Genomic DNA, 19124 nt, shown 5'->3' with positions numbered 1-19124 from the left:
TGTTATTAAAGGATGAACAACAACAGCTGCTCAGCAATCACCAACAACCCTACAATAATAAATCCAGGGCCTCTTTAAACACCTCTGCAATGTAAAATACCTGTAAAGTAAAACAGCACTAGAGGGTTTCCCCCACGCCACAAACAAGGCCCAGCAGCCAAACCACCAAGCCCTGAGAGCCATTTCAAACACTGTATCAAGAATTAATTAAAAGAAACCAGCGAAAACTACAGGAAAAAAAAATCAAATTGCATAATGCTTGTCCTATGTGATGTTTCCCATTGAAAGGCCCCTCCATGTGGAGAGGAACAGGCTTATCATGAGGCTCCCAGTCCTATTTCAAAATTCAACCCTAATTGGGAAGTCATGACCAGCTCTTGCGTAATGGAAGAACTTGCAGAGGCAGATAAAAGTAAAATAATCAAATAAAAAAGGCCCTTTTCCCTAAGGACCAGTTCTGGGAGCCAGGGAGAGCTGATGGTTGTATTGTGCTAATTCATGTTCTCTATGACTGATACCATTTTAGAAAGGGAAAAAAGAAGACCCAGGGAAGCACAGGCCAGGCAGGCTCACCTCTGTGCCCAGCAAGATCATAGAGCACAGTCCTGGAAAATATGTTCAAACACATGGAAGCCAAGGAGGTGGCTGGTGAGAGCCAACAGGGCTGCACTGAGGGCACATTGGGCCTGACACATTTAGTGACCTGTGACAAGGTGGTTACAGAGCTCAGAGCCCTTCCAGGGCCTAAAGGGACTCCAGGAGAGCTGGAGGGACTGGGGACAAGGGATGGAGGGACAGGACACAGGGAATGGCTTCCCACTGCCAGAGGGCAGGGATAGATGGGATATTGGGAAGGAATTGTTCCCTGGGAGGGTGGGCAGGCCCTGGCACAGAGTGCCCAGAGAAGCTGTGCTGCCCCTGGATCCCTGGCAGTGTCCAAGGCCAGGTTGGATGGGGCTTGGAGCAACCTGGGATAGTGGAAGGTGTCCCTGCCATGGCAGGGGTGGCACTGGATGAGCTTTATGGTCCCTTCCAACCCAAACCAGTCTGGGATTCTATGATACAAAATTTCTATAAATATCATTTATCAATCTGCAGCTTTACCCAAATGGTGCATGAAATCACCCAGGGGCACTGGGCCAACATCAGTGACCTGCAGTTATGGCAGATTTACCCTGCTCAGCACAGGCTCTGCACGGAGGGGACATTTTCCTTCAACAGGCACTGAGCACTGATCACCTCATAATGATCAGAAAACACAATCAACCAAACATTATACCAGCCAGCTGCATTATTAACCTCCTTCCACTGGATATGCACAAGGACAAAACTAGCAGATAATGTGCCATTCTGCATTCTCGCTCACAATTAAGTAACATGGCTGATTAATGATACAGACATCCTTCCAAAGAGCTGCTGCCATTCCAGGGAATCTGGATTTTACACAAGTGTGGGCAGCACAGTGGATTACAGTGCCATTTGCCCAGTGTCAGAGGCTCCAGTAACCTGCAGAAATCCATGGAAGCACAGAGCCTTCCCCACAGACTCTTTCCCACCCATCCATGCTGCCATGCTCAGCAGAGCAGCTCCATTCCCACAGGATATGCTCCCTTTCCCTACCTCCCTGAGCTGCTTCCAGCCAGGGCTGTGCCCTTGTTTGCAGCCACGTGCACTGTCCCACTCCAGCTCTGTGCAGTGTCCCATTCCCACTCTGAGCAGTGTCCCATTCCCACTCTGAGCAGTGTCCCATTCCCACTCTGAGCAGTGTCCCATTCCAGCTCTGAGCAGTGTCCCATTCCAGCTCTGTGCAGTGTCCCATTCCAGCTTGGTGCAGTGTCCCATTCCAGCTCTGCAGTGTCCCACTCCAGCTCTGTGCAATGTCCCACTCCAGCTCTGTGCAGTGTCCCATTCCAGCTTGGTGCAGTGTCCCATTCCAGCTCTGTGCAGTGTCCCATTCCCCCTCTGTGCAGTGTCCCATTCCCACTCTGCACTGTCACATTCCTGCTCTCTGCAGTGTCCCATTCCAGCTCTGTACAGTGTCACATTCCTGCTCTATGCAGTGTCCCATTCCAGCTCTGTGCACTGTCCCATTCTCACTCTGCAGTGTCCCATTCCCACTCTGCAGTGTCCCATTCCCACTCTGCACTGTCCCATTCCCACTCTGAGCAGTGTCCCATTCCCACTCTGCCCTGTCCCATTCCCACTCTGCACTGTCACATTCCTGTGCACTGTCACATTCCTGCTCTGCTGGACTCCACACTGGATTAAGAAGATCAGTTGCTTATTTGCAAGCCAGGAGTGCCCGTGGTGCAGAGCTTTGCATAAGTAAAGCAGCAGCAGCTCCAGGCTGAGCCCCTCTGAGCCCTGAGGAGAAGCACAGCCTGTCCTGGGCTCTGCCAAAGTGTTCCCCATTCCCTGGCTCCAGGGAGGAGTGAGGAGCTGGCAGGGGAGGCCCTGGGATGCTGTGTGTCCCCCAGAGCTGTCCCAGCCAGCCCCAGGCACAGGGAAGGGGTGGGAATGTGGGTGGGATGCTGTTTGCTGGGAAGCACAGACCATGTCCTCAATCCTCTTCCAGGAGGAACAGGACATTTGCCAGGAGAAGGAAAGGCAGCTGAAGCAAGTTGCTTTCCCCTCTTGTGGTCCTACCATGATTTTCTTCAGCAGCCTGAATTTCTCCCTCATTAATCCAGCTCCTGCCTCACTGTCCTTCCAGTCCTCAGGCTTTTTGATATTCTCTTTCCTTCTTCCAACTCCTCACAGCTTTAGCAAACCCACTCCAGCTCTTCTCCTCTCTTAAACTCACCATTCCCAGCCTCAGAAATTCCCTCTAGCCAAAGTGAGAAATACTCATTTTTGGAAAAGGAGAAAACAGGGGATTCCATCAGGACAGCTTCAGGCTCTGTATCCATGAAAGGTGAGCAAGAACAGCTCCCAGAACAGGCCCTGTGCTCCCTCCCTGCTTCGTGCAGCCCAAACGCAGATTCCTAGCAGCTCCAGCAGGTACCAAAAGCTGCTCAGACACTGCAGCAAACTGGATGTGCAACACCATATCCATCAAAATACAGAATTAGGGCTCAGCCCCGCCATATCCCAAAAGCCCTGCTGAGTGGTGGCACCTGGGACACACAAGTAGGAAGAGCAGAAGCTCAGAGCTCATTGCAGAGCCCCTGCCAGGCTGAGGAAGAAGGGCCTTGGCTCCCAGCCTGTGTGGCAGGGGACAGGGAAGGGGCTGTGGAGGTCTGTGCCTGGTTTGCCTCACTCAAAGAAAGGCCTCAAAACTCCAGTTTTGCACCTGCAAAGCAGCTTGTCCAGGGAAGGGCCAGGTACCAGTGTGTGACCCTTTGGGGACCTGATGGATGTGACCCGTCTGAGCTGTGGTGACATTGGCAGCTGCAGGTGGCACAGGGATCTCTGGGCTGCTGAAATGCTCCTGGCCTTTGGAAAACCCCAAAGCTCTGCAGCTCATCCTGTCCCCAGCAGTGCAGCCCTACCTCCAGCACAGCTATTTTTAAGCTGGATTTGCCACGGGAGAATCAAATCTCCTTTGGAAGGCTCTGACTGCAGCAGGCACTGCAGCACATCCCGAGCTGCCCATCCAACAGGTGAGGACACCTCAGCTCCATCCTTTTTATCTCGGGAAATCTCACCTTGTTGCCACTGCCACTGGCTCTGAGGGAATGCTAGGGCTGCAGCAGGGGGAAAGCAGGTGAGGGATGAGCTGTTACAACAAGATGCAATCAGATTGTACAGGCAAAAAGAAGCAGATGGGGCAGCAGGATGTGGAATTACACCTGCAGCACAGAGCAGGCACAGCTAAATCTAAACCCACCGACCCCATAAAGACACAACTGGGACCAGGCTGTGGGTTTAGTCTCCTTCTCCACAGCGCCTCAAAAGCTCACTCCAATTTATCCAGCACTTCTCCTTTAGCAGCTGAAATAAAGTGGGTCAAAGGCAGCTTTTCAGCAGGAAAATCAATCTAAAATTACAACACTTGGGGGAACTGAGCCAGTGGTGAGAGAGAACACAGAGAGCTGCCACCCCTGCACTTCTCCACCCCTGCACCTCCTCCTGGAAGAGGAAACCACCAGGATTTTATACCCCTCCTTGCTCAGGCCTTGGCAGGACCATCACCCTTCCCTTCTTCAGTCACCAGGCACTGCGAGAAGCTGCAATAAAAGCTCCTCAGCCCCACTTTTGCTCTTTACCCTGGCTTAGTAGTGGAAGGAAGGGAGAGTCAGTGTTGCCAAGGTGAGAAGAAATATATTCTGCAAGCTCAGTCTGCCTCTTGGTATCCAAAGAGGCTAAGGAGAGCGTTACACAGGAATAAATTCCCCTCTCTGCCCAGGGCAGGTGCACTCTGCCGTGTCTCTGAGGAAAGATTCCACTGCACAGCATCCATAAGCTTTACTCTTTTTATTTCTCTTTCAGTGGAAATATGTCAGAGCCCAAACACAAAGCCATTTGATTTCCTGTGTTTGGAGTGTCTCGCCTGGGCCATTCTGGAGACCTGATGGGGGGGCTCAGCAATCAAAACTTGGTTTTGAGGCTGACTGTGCTTTCTCAAGGAGACCTCAAGGCACAGCAATGGATCCATGGGCAGCCCTGCACTGTTATTCTGTGTTATAAATCCCTCCCTACCAACACTGAGCCTGTTTTACTGAGCCAATGTCAATGTGCTGGTTATGCAAAAACTCATTTGTACCCCATGATGTACAGACAGCCCAAGGCTCTGCCATCCACAGAGGAGAGAAAAGTGGCATTACCACCACAAGAATGTGAAATCTTGTTTAAAACTCCTGCTGGTTTTTTCCGGCTGTTCCTCCCAGCCTGTCAGACCACTGGAAGTTGACAGGATGTTCAAAGACACTGTGCAACAGCCACGGCTGCACCCTGTGGGTGTCCAGTGTGCTCAGAACAGGCACTAAAATACACCACAGACACCTTCATCTGTCTAAACCCAGCTCATTGCTGAGCCTTAATTTAGTTCTGAAGTTCTTATCCACCTTTCTGACTTATGGGTTTTCATAACCTTCTCCCTGAGCGCAGCAGCTCCCTGCAGAAACCATTCACCATTCCATGCTGCCTCCAAATTTTACTTCTCCTATACTGTGCTTCCTCTTCCCCAAAAAACATTGCTTTATCATCCACTTTCTCCTTGAAAGTTCCTGCGCTCCCAAAGCTCCGTGGCTTTCCTCTCTCCCCCTTCCTTCTATGCAAGCCCCAAGCTACTAAGAGGATTACTGCAGGTGTGAGCAGGGAGACAACAATTGCAGCATGTGCAGGGAATTCAGGAGCATTTTTGTTTGCCACCCCTGGCTGTCATGTAAAGGAGGCCAAGGGAATCAGCAGGTTACTGTTTTCCTCTCCACTTGCAAATGTGAAGTTTCCTGCTATGAGATTCTGTGAGTGCCAAATGCTCTGCCAAAGGTTTTCAGATGATCTGGCTGGAGAGCAAGAAGCGTCAGACATCTCATTGCAAACTGGGTTCCCAGCCCAGTTTTGTCCTCGAAGTGATTCAAAGGACTTTGAGAGGAACCTAACAGAGCAGGGATCTTCTGCTGCACTCCTGTTAGTACTTACAAGAGCCCTGAAGTCTAAACTATCCTGAAATTAATCCCATTTGGCTTTGTACCTGTCTGGTCTGTCTGACATCCCTCACTTGACTTCTATTCATATTCTATGCAACATATTGTTCCCTCTTCCTTCTGTGCTTGCATAAGAGAAATACAGATATAAAGAAAAGCAATTCTTTTGCAAGTAAAACTAGAACCACCCAGGCTAAATCAGGCAGTTTTCTGGCATCATCTTAAAAAAGCAGGGCTCAAAGTACAACAGAGAAAAACGCAGCCTCCTCATGATGGGAGTGATCATCTGCTCTTCTCGCAGTTCTTTCATTTCTTATTCAGCTGCTTTGGAACTGGGGGGCAAATCTTCCCCTCCAGCCTCCCTTCAAGAGCTGCAGACAAAATGGGCCAGAACTCTTGTTTTTAAATATTAATTCTCCTTCATGGCAGCACAGCCAGGCATTGCTTCCCTTTGGGAGGGGCAAGGGCAGCTGTCTGGTTCCTGCCTGCCCTCAACAAGTGATTTCCAAATGGAATAGCCAAGCCAGCCTCTTGCAGAGCTGGTGGAAGGATTGGTCTCATTGGGATGCTGCAAAGAATGGGCAAGAAGCCTGTCTGGGAAGGCTGTTGTGACCCTCAGCACCAAGGGTGAGGATCCAGGATTTGTTCCAGACATTTGTGCACAACAGTCTGAGATTCACTGATTCCTCTCCTTTGTTCTCCCCAGTTTCTAAACCCATCCTCCCAGCCTTTGAAAAGCACAGGGAGAGATGGAGAGTTCAGCCAAGCCAAATGATCCACAGGTTTGGGCCTTAAAGATACTTGTTCATTTAGCTTTTGGGTGTCTTTAGAAAACAGGACAGTGCAAAACCAGACTGTTGTTAAGCCTCCCGTGGACAGTTTGTCGGTGACATCACACAACAGGGGGGTTCAATCTTCTCCCCAGAAGCCCAGACAAATCAGCACTGCTCAATGCCCTGAGAGGTTCAACTGGCCCAGAATATTTCAGTGTTTAAATCAAGCAAACAAAATGAGATTGTTCTCATTCAGCCTTTCCAACTGCAGCACAAAGGAGACGTGTCAGTGACACAGGTGAGAGTGTTTCTGCAACAAGGTTTTCACCTCAATCACACCTGACACATATCCATTTTCCAGACTTGTTGCCACCACTGGCTGCAGGGTCAGACTCACAAAGTACCAAACACTCTTTGTTATCCCAGGCCAGAGGAACAGCATTAACTTTTTCAGGCTGCCCAGGCTGCAGTTCCCGACATGGATCTCTCACTCCTGGCACTGGCCAGACCTGGGGGAGACACAAGAGCTGCACCAGAGGGGAAAAAATTGTGTGCTGGGGAGGCAGCAGCAAGCGGAGGTCTGGGCTCCTCGGTGGTGGTGATTGTACATCACCAGGAAACACCAGATCATCCCTTTTAAGCCAATTTTCCTAATCCACATGACTCTTTCCCAAATGAACTGCAGGATATTGTTGCCAGAAAAGGGAGAGTTCAAAGAAGGTAACCCAAGACAGACATGGAATCTCCTTGGGATGCAGGATGGTCTTCAGCGAGCGTTTCAGGGACAATAATCTTCCCCTGGATGGTATGGGGAAGATTATTGACCAAATTGCCTGGGAGGCTGAAAAAAGTCAGCTCTCACACAATTTCACAACGGAAAAGAAATCTTCATTCTTTTTGAACCACAGTCCCCCAAAGCTTCCAAAGGAGTTAAATCTCTGATCCTGCCCCTCAAACCCTTGGCAGAAGGGACAGGAGAGGGAAGAGCAGAAGGTCAAAGCTGATGTCTTGACTCCCCAAGGAAGGCTCAAGACCACCCAAACAGTGTGGCAGGAGCTGATAGCAGAAAGAGGATCTTCTTATTCCTTTGCACTTTTAACACATACCGGGCAGAAAAACCCCATTAAGTGCTCAAATCCTCTTTATTTGATCACCACTGGAGGTGACTGGGACAGCAAAACCTGCTCCAGCAAAAAAACAGAGACAAAACAGTTCCTTGTATCATTAAAAAAATAACCAGAACTGGTCACAGACTAATTAGTGAAGTAATTTTACATCCAAACTGCAGAAGAGTCAAAATGCAGCACTGATTTTGGGACAGGAGAGGGCTGACCCCTCCCCGTGCCATATGCACACCAAAGCTCTTCCAAATTTGGAAAGCTCTTCCAAATCCAGGTGCCCTGGAGCTGGTGTGAACCTCCAGGCCCCACCAAATCATCTCCTCCCAGCCCACTCAATCCTGCACTGGTTTTCATGGAATCATGGCATCCTAGAGTGGTTTGGGTAGGGAGAGACTTTAGAGCCCATCTAGTGCCACCCCCTGCCATGGGCAGGGACAGTTTCCACTATCCCAGGGTGCTCTAAGCCTTTTCCAACACTTGGACACTTCCAGGGATCCAGGGGTTTGCTGAAGTAGCACATCTTAAGGAGAGAGGCTCCAGCAGACACCCAGGAAAGGTCCCTCCGTATCCCAATGAGCCAATCCTTATTCCAGCCTCCCTCTGCCCCCCTCTCATTCCATTGGAAACCTCCTTTGCCTCCCATTTTTGAACAGAAAACAGGCAAAGAAGTGGGAATCAGCATCAGGGAGAACAAGCACAGTAAAACCTCAGTAAGAGCTCAGTTCCTCAACCCCCTGAGCATCAGCAGTGATCCCTTAGAGCAGGAGAAGGAAGGAAGTCACTCACCCTCACGAAGCTGGCGGGAAACCATCCTTCTTCATCGTCGATCTGACCCCACCACCAGTCCTTGTTGGAAGCATCCAGGACCTTGATGACGTCTCCTGCTTTAAACGCCAACTCCCGGTTGGCCATGGTGACGTGATCCCATACTGCCTCAGCACTGACAATGGAACCACCACTGATCAGCTTGGGGAGAGAAAGGCACAGTCAGTGAGTGCTCCACAGCCCCAGCCCCGCACATGCACAGCAGCACACACAGCAAAGCTCGGCCACGCAGCTCCTCCGTGACAATTCCACCCTCACATGGGTGTGTCTGTGCCCACAGCCCCTCATCTGCTCCCAACCATGCCAGGCAAGCTCCAGGTGTTGTGTCCTCCAGGCCCTGGCAGGGGACAGCAGCACCTCCCCTCCCACCTCCACGCATGCACATCTGGCAGGGACAATTCCATTGGCATAATGCACAGTTCCCAAAATACAGGGAGAAACGAGCAATGGTGTCCTGCAAAGGAATTTTCACTTCAGTTGAAATGTCAGAGGCTCGGGAGGCTTTCCATGCAGATCCAAGCAAAGTTAGTGCATGTTTTTAGAACGGTTTTTTTGCAAGTGGGAGTTGCCTGTTTTAGTTCTGGTGATGTACTGACATCCCTCACACTGACACCCTGCTGAACTCAGCCTGCCCTGGGGCACAGCCCAGCCCGAGCTCTGCTCACAGGAACCCTGCTGGCCCTGGCTGTTGGGACAGTCTGTAGGGAGCACATCCCAGCCCCTGGATGCTGGACTGAGGCCAGCCTGGTGTCCGACAGGACCTCAGGAACATCTCATGGAGCCTCAGAATGGTACCAGCACAGAGCAGGTCTCCTTTGTGACAGACATGAAACTGCTGCTCCACACTGGCAGGGACGACTCATCTCAACATTGCTGCCTGTGCTTCCACAACACCAACCATCCATCCGTGCCCAGGACACCCCCTGCTCCTCTGGATGACAGCTGTGTGGTTTTTAACAGAATAATAAATTGTGTTTATGTTTCACCCACTGCAGGAATTCTGCGCTGAGCACTGAGGCTGCCCCAGCAAATAGAGATTTTCCCCGTTTTCTAATTAGCTAGTCAGAGCCATCCTGGGCCTTGTTGATTAGTTCTGCCACTGAGACACCCTGACCATGGGCTTGGGCTCCCTGTAAGTCCCAGTTTCAGCTCACAGGGACAGCACTCAGCCCTGTGACCATTACAGACCTTGTTGTAGTGAGGCTCTGAGAGCCTCAGTGTCCTCCCAGCTCGGGCAGGAACACAAAGCACACAAACAATAACCCCTCACAGTGGTTATGCAAGTGTTGAGGCATTGGCAAAGCTTAGAGAGCTCCTCATGGAAGTCTGGCTTCTCCAAACTCCTGTTAATCACTGTCTGCACAGTGAGAACTTGAAGGAGACCTTCTAGCACAGCTGCAGGGTTCTCAGCATAAACAGAGAACATTCAAGTTGTGCAGAAAATCCAGTCAACAGATTAAAGGGCCTGATTTACCCTCTGCCTTGAACTGGCCTTCCATTAACAAACAGAGCTGCTTGGGTTTGGGACAGTCAGAGCTGCAGTTCCAGCCCTTCAGTTGTAGAGTCAGTTGTACACAAAGCAGCCAGACCTGCAAAGCTGAACCTGGCAGTGCCTTTCATCCTCAAAACCCAGATGGATCCAGGCAGTGGGCTGCAAAGTAAAGCCATGTTCCTCCCACTTTCACTTTGACAAACTGTCCCTTCTCATCCAAAACCAGCTGTAAAAGGAACGTGTCCTTTGTGTGTCATGCAGGGGACTTGTCCACACGAGCCTCATGAGGTCCTGTGATCCCAGACAGAAAACCAAGGCACAGAACGAGCTCTCAGTCGATGGCAGAACTCATGGCAGAGGGCTCCTCCTGCTTCACTGAGGGCTTATCCCACCTCTGGGCCTTTGAGACAGAGCTGGGGAGAGCTGGGCAGCACAGGCTCCCATCCCAACCAGCAGCAGGTGCAGACAGAGGTGATGGACCCCCAGCTCACCCCAGCTCTGCGCTCAGCAGAGCAGGGCAGCTACATCTGGAGAAGTAACAGTTAGAAAGACTGATTTCTGCTTCTAGTACAACATCTGGATGCTCAGACACATTTCAGTGCCTCCTCACAGCCTCTTGCTCCACTCCAAATCAAGGTTCCTGGATGCTTTCATGAACAGGGATCAGCTTAAACCACAGAGAACCCCGGCACAGATCCCAAACGGGGATTGCAGAGCTGAAGGAGCCCCACAATACATTTGAGACCAGGTAACAGCAATCTGTTCTTCTCCTTCACCAGTGCTTTCCCTTTGCTCTATTTATGGGCACTGTCCCGGTGTGGTTTCCCAGGTAAGGAAGTTCTGCCCTTCCAGCCCCCAGCTTTTCCTCCCCCCAGACATTTCACCAACCCTTTTAGGCACCCCATCCTCTGCCTGCATTTGTCTGGAACACAGATGACCAGAATTGCAAATACTATTCCCAAAGGGACCTTACCAGAGATTTGTGAAACAGCATGAAATATTTATTCCAGTGTCACAGAAATCTCCCAGTAATACCTCACATGTCCCCCTTTCCCCACGGCCACCTCCCACCCGTGGCTCACTGAGATCCTGCATTCAGCTTATATCAGTAAATGCCGTAGAGTACGTTCTCTTTGGCTGGAAAATCAGTTTTCTTGTCAAAAAATGAATCGGGTTGGCCTGACACTTGTTCCTTTTGTTAATGCCATTGGGTATTTTAGTCCCTTTCCCACTGATGAGGAACCAGGAACAGAGCTATTACGCAGGAGCCGTGTTCCTGCTGCTTCTGCTTCAGCTGACAGAGACTCTGCTGTCACTTCACACACAGCCAGTTCTGGGCACAAACTGCCACAGAAACGTCACTGAGCCCAAACTTCACAAGGACTGGGCTTTAAATCCACCCAGCCTACTTTGCAAAAATCCATTGCCAAGCCCGAGGCACAAAATCCCAGCTCTGAGGAGCACGGCTTGGCCAGCGGCGAGGGCTGGCGGGGACTGCAGAGGGACACAAAGGGACATGGGGGTGACACCTCAGCCTTTCTGTGCTCCTAACACAGAGGTCTGGAAGGTGCTTTCAGGGCGTGTCAGGAGCTGGGGTGGCTCTGCAAGGTGATTCTTGGTCTTAAGGAAGAAAGCTCTAAGTGCTTGGCTCTCACTGCTCAGTGCCAGCAGGGCTGGTCCTTCCCAGCCTCTGGTCCTTACTGTCAGCCCAAGGAAGGGATCCCCATGCCAGGAATCCTGCAATCCTGTCCTTTTGGAACACAAATCCAGCTCAGCCTGTACCAAAAGGATGCAGAGGGATGGCAGAACTGGAGTTCCAGCCATCCCACGTGCTGAGTCCATTCAGAGAACGTCAGAGGCTAAAATGAAAAGATCCAGTTTAATTTATGTTGCAAGACATCTTGCTGCATCCGTGGAGCCGTCTGGCTCTCTCAGGGCAGGGTTATGGAGACAGAACCTGACATCTGCAGCAGCAGGAGATGACAAACTGCAGAAAGGTCAGCATGGAACACTATTTTCTGAGAGAATTCAATGCAGGAGCTCTTCACTCCAGAAGGTTCAAGGCTCTTGGCTTCAAAGCTGGGGCTTAGTGCTCTGGTCAGAGATATTCAGCCAAAGACCTTGAAAGGAAGTTCTCTCCCATAAAGTCAGATGTCTCCCACACTGCAGCTGAAAGAGTCATCTGGACTCCCTGATAGCCAGCGAAGAGAAAGAGACACATCTGGAGTGTGATTCATCCCAGCTATTTCAGCAATCTACCTTCCAGCCAGGTGAATCATGCCCTAGAAATTACTCTGTGTTTAACTGGCTGATGCACAGGTTTATATTTCCCACATCTTCATGTTTATCCCATCTACAATTTGACCATTGCTAAAACCAAAGAACTGGATTTAACAATAATAATCACAAAGAGAACAGTCAAATATTAAAACACTCTCTTCCAAACACAGCAGTTTTCTGTGAAGGTTGATGGAAATAAAGTTATGTTCTCTGTGCCCACCAGAAGAATTCACAAAATCTCAGCCCTGTAAATTTACAAAAATGAGAACTTAGATATTTGGAAAGTGTCCTACCCATAAGAAGAGAGAAACAGTGAGAAGAAATGCAGTAGGTGACAAGGACATTTGCTCTGACACCCCCTGAGCACTGCCTGTCTTCCAGGTGGAAGTCCTACTTCCTATGAGAATCAATTATTCTTGGCAGTTGGTTGTTCAAAGCAAAGAGCCCAAAGAGAAAATTCCTCAATGCTTTCACCTCGTACCATCAGTGCAGAAATGCCCAGGAGCATTTCGGAACTACAGACCTGAGAATAATGTTTCCTGCTTTACAGGAGACTGCAGAGCACTTTCTGGGATGAAGGCAAAACTTTGGCAGTGGCAGAAGCCCAGATGAACCCCTGGGATGTTTGTGAGGTCACACCAGGCACTGGCCCAACAGACACCAAAGGTGAAGGTAAATTCAAAGGTAAATTCCAGAGCAGAGAGAGGAGGGACCACATGCACATCCCAGCACCACAAACAAATTGACTTAATGAGGAGAAGAGAAAGAGGAAAAAGACAATGCTCTCTCTAATTACATGCAAAGCTGGCACACCACTGGAGCACACTAAGAACAGGGTGTATTATCCACCAGGATCACAGCCTCTGCCTTCCCAGGGATTGTCCCCACAGGTCTCCACAGCACTCAGCAAACCTCCAATGACTCAGTCACAAACCCTCCCTCTGCAGATGCTCCTTTAAGACACTCCCAACATCCCAGTACTACAGGTGAGTGCTTTACAACAGCGAGCAAAGCCAGCGGAAAGGAATTCATTCCTACTGAAGGTCTAGGAGGATTTTGCTTTCTCTTCTCAGCTGGTGTCATTTCCAGGATGGGATGTGGCCACTGGAAATACTGAATTACATTAGAGGTGCTGCCAAAATCAAATCACAACAACAAGAAGTAAAAAAGGGTTTCAGGGGACTGTGCAAGTCCACCTGTGGCTGCAGCACTGACAGCACATGCCAAGGATGCTAAACTCTGTCCTCACCAGTGCTGGCAAAGCTCAGAAAGGCCCATCTAGCCAAAGATCCCCACTGTCTCCTTCTCCCCTTGCACTTGCCAAAGCCAAAGGGCTTGAATGTGCCATTAATGCCACGGGGGAGCTTCCAAGGAATGTAAGTGAGGTGTTGAAAAGTGGGAGTTTGACTCTGGATTTTTCAATTTTTCTTTTCCAGTCGTGCCTTTGTGGCACTTCTGTGAAGATCAAATAACTCTCCCCATCGAAGTAAGCAGGAAAATAAAAAATAAAAGGAGTAGCAGGAACAGGTCACTGTTACAGGAGCTGGTGGAGTCACTCTGTCTAACCCTGTTACTAGAGTGAGTCTGGAGCAAATCCACACAAGCCAAAGGAGAGGAAGGGAAGGGGAATTCCAGGAAAGAGCCTCTTGCAGCAGCAGATCCCACACACCATGTCCCTCCCATCCCACAGTCTGTATCCACAGCACATCCCAATGAAAAAGCCCAGAGACACCACCTAGGATGGCTTCCTAAAGCACAAAGTGACCTCTGAGCCAAGGGTGACAACTTCTCCCAGGCCACTGCAGGGTTTAAATCTCTGAGCCTTGAACCAGCCGTGTCCCTGCACAGGGACTTTGCTCCAGCTCCACAGGACAGGACCAACGGGAAGAGTATTTTGGGGAATGGGTGAACCTCTGCCTCCACTCTGGTGCATTTTCCCTGACTTTGCTCACTTCCCAAGCCAGGAGGCACAGTTGGAGGTGAACATCTGCTCCACCTCAGCCCCTGCCTGCAGTGAGGCAGTCAAGGATTAAACAAGTTGGAGTGAAATCAGCCACTACTGCAAAATTTTGCTAAATATTCCCAGCTCATCAACACTTACTGGCTTTTTCTGGGCCAACCTGAATAAGAAATCAGGGGCTTAGTGGTCCCTGGAGACTGAAATGGGCATAAAAGGGCCATTCAAACCACTCTCACCTGTCCATACCTCTTCCAGGGATAAATAATCACTGCTAGCCTACAAGATTCCACCCTGAGTTTTCAGCACAGAGCTTCTCACTAATCCAAAATGCACTTAACGAAGAGCCACATTCCCAAAAAACCCAAAGAAATCTACCATCAATCACCATCTCCTTAGAAAATTTCAAGTACCTCAAAGTTTCCAGGACCATGGCCTCTGGGAATACGAATAATCTTAAAGCAGGGAAGTGTTTCTCTATTAGATCATTTATTACTGCATCAGTAGAGCTGTAACAGTAAAAGATGAGAGCTCTGGGTAGTTCCCTTTCAAATCAGCGTTACATAAACTGTGTCCTCCTCCACAGGAGCAGGATGCAGGAATAGGAGCAGGCTGTGAGGGGAGATGGAGAAATGTGGTGAGTGGCTGCCATTTGTTCAAATTGTTCTTGTACAGAGATGCCCTTTATTCAGACAACATAAAAGCCCCGTAAAATCACAATAGCATTTCCCACACGGTGCTCACCAGACCCCTCCACAATGGAGGCAGCCAAAACATCTTCAAAGAAGGATACCCAGAGAGCTGGTGTTCAAAGAAATCCATGCTCAGGGGAAAGACAGGACAGAGCAGAGATGCACACACCCCCAGCCAAGTGAGAACACCACTCTGCTTCCCGTGTTCCCAGAGGAAACCTCACACTGCTGCAGTGGCAGCACCACAGCACAGGCTGGTGGGGCTGGGAATCTGCTGTCACCTCCCAGATTCCCCCCCAGCTCTGCTGGGATCCACTCCCATGAATTCCCTGCCCAGGAAAGAGGAGGGGAGCAGGTTTCAGTCCCACATCCCTCTGCTCTTCCCAGCCAGGATGGGGTCACTCAGCTGATGGAGCAGACAAAGTGCACAAGAGAACATCACCCTGCCCATCCCGCAGCACTTCTGCTCTTGCATAATCTCCCCAGAGTCCCTTGGATGGTGTGTTTATTTTTAAACCTCTCGTCAGGAATTATACAAAGTGAATAATGCCCAATCTCAGTGAATGGCCCCACGGCTCATTCACCAAACACAGGGGAGGGCAGCTCCACTTGATTTGCTCATTCTCTGAAGAGGTGCAATCACCCAAAGGTTAAGCGCAAGGCAAAGAATTTCCCTTTCTGCTTTCAAGCCCTTTGATGAATTTAACTAATGTCTGGATTTCAGCTGAAAGAGGCTGATTGGAGTGAGAGTCTCCCATATTCCATATTCTGGGAAGGCTGCCACACTTGGTTGGAAGCTTTATCTTTTATTTATCTATATGCTATGTGGAGAGTTATATGTAAAAGTTCCTTAGGACTGGGCTGTTCTATTTTTCATTGATTTACACTTTCTTGAGAAGATCTCACCTGGCAGATAGGAAATCACCCAGCCTCAGCCAGGCTGCAGCAGCAGAGCCCAGGGGATGGAATTAGTCTCATTTTCCACCTTATTATGATTATTGCCCATGTCATTCCTATTAATAACAGCAGCCACAAGGCAGGGCCGTGTATGGAGAGTGCCTGGAAAAGCCTGGCAGCAGTGAGGAGAAGGATGGCAGGTGGTAACAAGGCAGAGTTAGCCCACTGAAGCACAGCCCAGGCAGGTTTGAGCTCAGCTTTGATGGAGCATATGTCACCCTAATTGCTTCCCAATTCCTCCTGTGGATGGGGCACATCAAGGCTCCCCTTGCCTCACAACACATCTTCCATGTGGAGTAATTACAAATAACCACTAGCCATCATCTTGTAACTCAGATAAACCAGGAGACTGGGGCTGGAGCTCCACGCCTGAAGTGCTCCAGGGCAAGCAGCACCTTCAGCAAGCAGAGCCAGGGCAGCCCCTGGTGCTGTGGGCTCAGGGCCGACAGGGGCTGTCAGCACAGATCCCTCATTCCAGCACTCAGGAGCAAACAAGAAACACTCTCCAAGATCCAAGCCTGAAACACACAAATCCCAGCCTCAGAAGGGATTCCCAAGTAGAGGCCACACCAGTCTCAAAGACCTGGAGCTGTACTGAAACCCTTCCTGAGCAGGGGGCCAGAGCTGGGCTTTGATTCCCACCCAGCCCAGTCTCCCTGGCTGAGCCTGCAGGATGCTGGCTGGGTGGGGAAGCAGCCAGGATTTCCAAGATGTGTTCCCAGTTCCATAAAGCCCCAGCCCAGCACGTTCCAGGCCCAGGAACATCGAGGCATCGTGCACAGCCCATGGCAGCACCCAGGGAAGGAGGGATCTGGTTCTCTCTCAGTCACCCAAGGAGCAGAGCAAGGCAGATAAGCAAATAGAATGTTACAAAATAGATATAAATTCGGCTCTGGGAATCTACAGAGAGGGACAAGAGGCTGCTGGGGAGTGCTGAGCCCTGGGCTAAGGGACACTGAGTGGAAAAACAGCACCAAGACCATCCTGAGCATCCCTATGCCTGTGGTGCAGCCAATCCACAACGTCAAAATCCCTTCATGGATGACCAGGACTTGACTGGAAAAGTCAGGAATACCAAATCTAGACTCATTTTACCCCAAAAGCCTGTCCTTATTCAAACTGGAAAGCAAACAACTTCCCTGCCATGGAGAAGACTGTGGGAAAGTTGAGCTCATCTGAGCAACCAAATGGTTTTTGCAAGGAGAGGAGATAAAATTGTCATTGCTCTGAGGAAGGCAAGAGTAACCCACGTTTTAAAGGATATTTATTTTAAAACGTACGTCACCTGTTACTCCGGGACAAGGAATTTTCCAAAGCAGAAAGGAATTAAGGAGAAAATCACACAAATGTCTCCCAGTGGATTGAATTATTTAGCACAACAGAGCTCCTTCCAAAGGGAACAGCACACGGATCTGCTCATCCCAGTTGTGGGATCTGTGTCCCTGAAGCTGCCCAAGTGCCAGCAGCCAGCCCAAAGCTGGTGACACACAGCTAAGCCACCCAGCTGTCCCCAGCAGGAGGGATGGCACAGGGACACAGGGCTGCAGCCTGGCACACACACCAGCAACACCCAGTGCAGCCACTTCCCCCTCCTGGAACCAGGAATCCCCAGGGAAATGAATAAAGTAACAGGACCAAAACTCACAAAACTCTGTGTGGATTTGTCCTATAAAAGCTGACACAGTTGGCCAGGTCTAAAAATCATGGAAGGAAATGAATTCAAATGCAGGGCTATGAATACAGACCAGGAACATCACTCCTGGACAGCCATGTCCAGGGAAGCAGCAGCAGAGCCCCTTCGTGACAGAGTCACTGCAATGTGCACTAAAACACCTTTTCATAATGAAGCAGATGCCTGGATTGTGTCATGTTAGACCACAATGGATTAAACACATTCCCAGGAATCCTCAATAATGCATAACTCCCACATATTGGTATTGTAGTAAGAGGCCAAAATGATAATATTAAAAAAATGATATTTTTAGTACTGAGAACTTGGAACCTAAAAGTGGTGGCTGTTATTAGTGCAAATCAATGACCCGGCTGGATTAAAGTCCAGATGAATGCATTACACTGATTAAATTCACCACCTGGGCTCCTCATTTGCTGTTCTCATCTCCTGCTTTCTCAGGGTAAGTCCCTGCAGCTCCCATCTAACACAGCTGAGGAGGAGCTTGCTGGCAGATGAGGGGAACAACATCCACAAACTTTCACAAACCCTGAGCTCACAGAAAATGTAATTAAATGAAGCACAAAGGGAGTGATGGCTGGAGAAGCAGCAGCTGGGCCCCAGGAACCACCCTTGGCTTTGGGGGACTGCAGAGGCAGTGGCAGCCTTGTCTCCCAAGGTGGGGGAAGCAGAGGCTGTCTAGCTGCTCTCTTGGAAACCAAGAGTCACCCAGTGAAAATCCCATTGATTCCACCTCCAGCAGCAAAAGGAAAAACCAGGATGAGCACCCAGAATAAGAAATAGCCAGACAAAGCTTCTTGCCCCTAAATCATGATCTTCAAGAGAATCATTCCAGCAAAACCACAAGTTTTCCTCGTGGTTTCCAGTATTCCAGCACCTGGACCAAAAAGCAGCCATGGGCATCCTGAGGGAACAGCCATCCACCACCCCTGTGCTGGCAGGGAGAGCACAACAAACCCAGCCAGGCACAGCCCAGGTCCTCACAACAACCCCATCCTGCACTCACCTCTCTCCTCCCATCCCCAGCTCCTGAGAGGCCAAACAGGCACGACTTAAGAGAGATAAAGTCAAGAGATAAGAGCAAAGCAGCTTCTCCTCTTGATACGCTTGTTGAGCCAAAGCCTGTGTTATCCTCTGGCTCTCCAACCCCTCTGAGCTTGCTGGGTCCTGGATTGGCCCAAGAACATCGTGCCTTATGCCCTGGGAACAGTGAACATTCCCAGTGAACATTCCCTGCCTTCTGCTTTTGGGGAAGCAGCAGCCAGGGTGATGGAGAGCAGAGGGGTGGCACTGCAGGGCTGTGTCACAACCCCACCTTTGTCCCTGGGCTCCAACAGTGACACTCCAGGTGGGATCTGACATCATGTAATTACTCCCACAGCTTTTTCCTCCTGAAAGCCCAAAGGACAGTCCTGGCTGGAAAGGCTGTCTCGTCAGGAAGGTAATGAAGGAATGCTCATTAAAGGCACGGGATTGTCCCACAGATTGCCATCGGATCCTGTAAGCCTATTACGGGGATTGGCCAGATCAGCACGGGGATATGCAGCCTTCCACCTCTAAGCTGCTTTGCTCAATTCAGCCTAGGAATGAATGAAAGTCACTGTCTGATGGCTTCTCAGATGTTATGGACAACTGCCACAGCCAAAATGTCCCCTTCAACAGGAGTAACTCAAGGCAGACACTTGCTGCAGTCCTTTCCCTCAGCTGGGCCACAGCTGGGATTGACACTTCCACAGGGTGGAAAGGTAG

At 50.0% G+C, this 19124-nt stretch overlaps 1 protein-coding gene across 6 annotated transcripts in view; it reads right to left on the bottom strand.

Annotated features, from left to right (window-relative positions):
* ARHGEF9 (Cdc42 guanine nucleotide exchange factor 9) overlaps nucleotides 1–19124 on the bottom strand; it is a 201731-nt gene that overhangs the window by 56286 nt on the left and 126321 nt on the right. For all 6 annotated transcript variants that reach the window (XM_085060023.1, XM_085060024.1, XM_085060018.1 and 3 more), the window contains exon 5: nucleotides 8269–8448. In XM_085060023.1, coding sequence (XP_084916149.1) covers nucleotides 8269–8448 — 180 coding nt within the window. The remainder of the gene's footprint in view (nucleotides 1–8268; nucleotides 8449–19124) is intronic.

Source organism: Lichenostomus cassidix, chromosome 4A, assembly GCF_008360975.1.
Source record: "Lichenostomus cassidix isolate B80296 chromosome 4A, HeHo_3.0, whole genome shotgun sequence".
NCBI classification, from domain to species: domain Eukaryota; kingdom Metazoa; phylum Chordata; class Aves; order Passeriformes; family Meliphagidae; genus Lichenostomus; species Lichenostomus cassidix.
The sequence above is the reverse complement of the archived record's forward strand: the minus strand, read 5'-3'. Positions and strand labels throughout refer to the sequence as shown.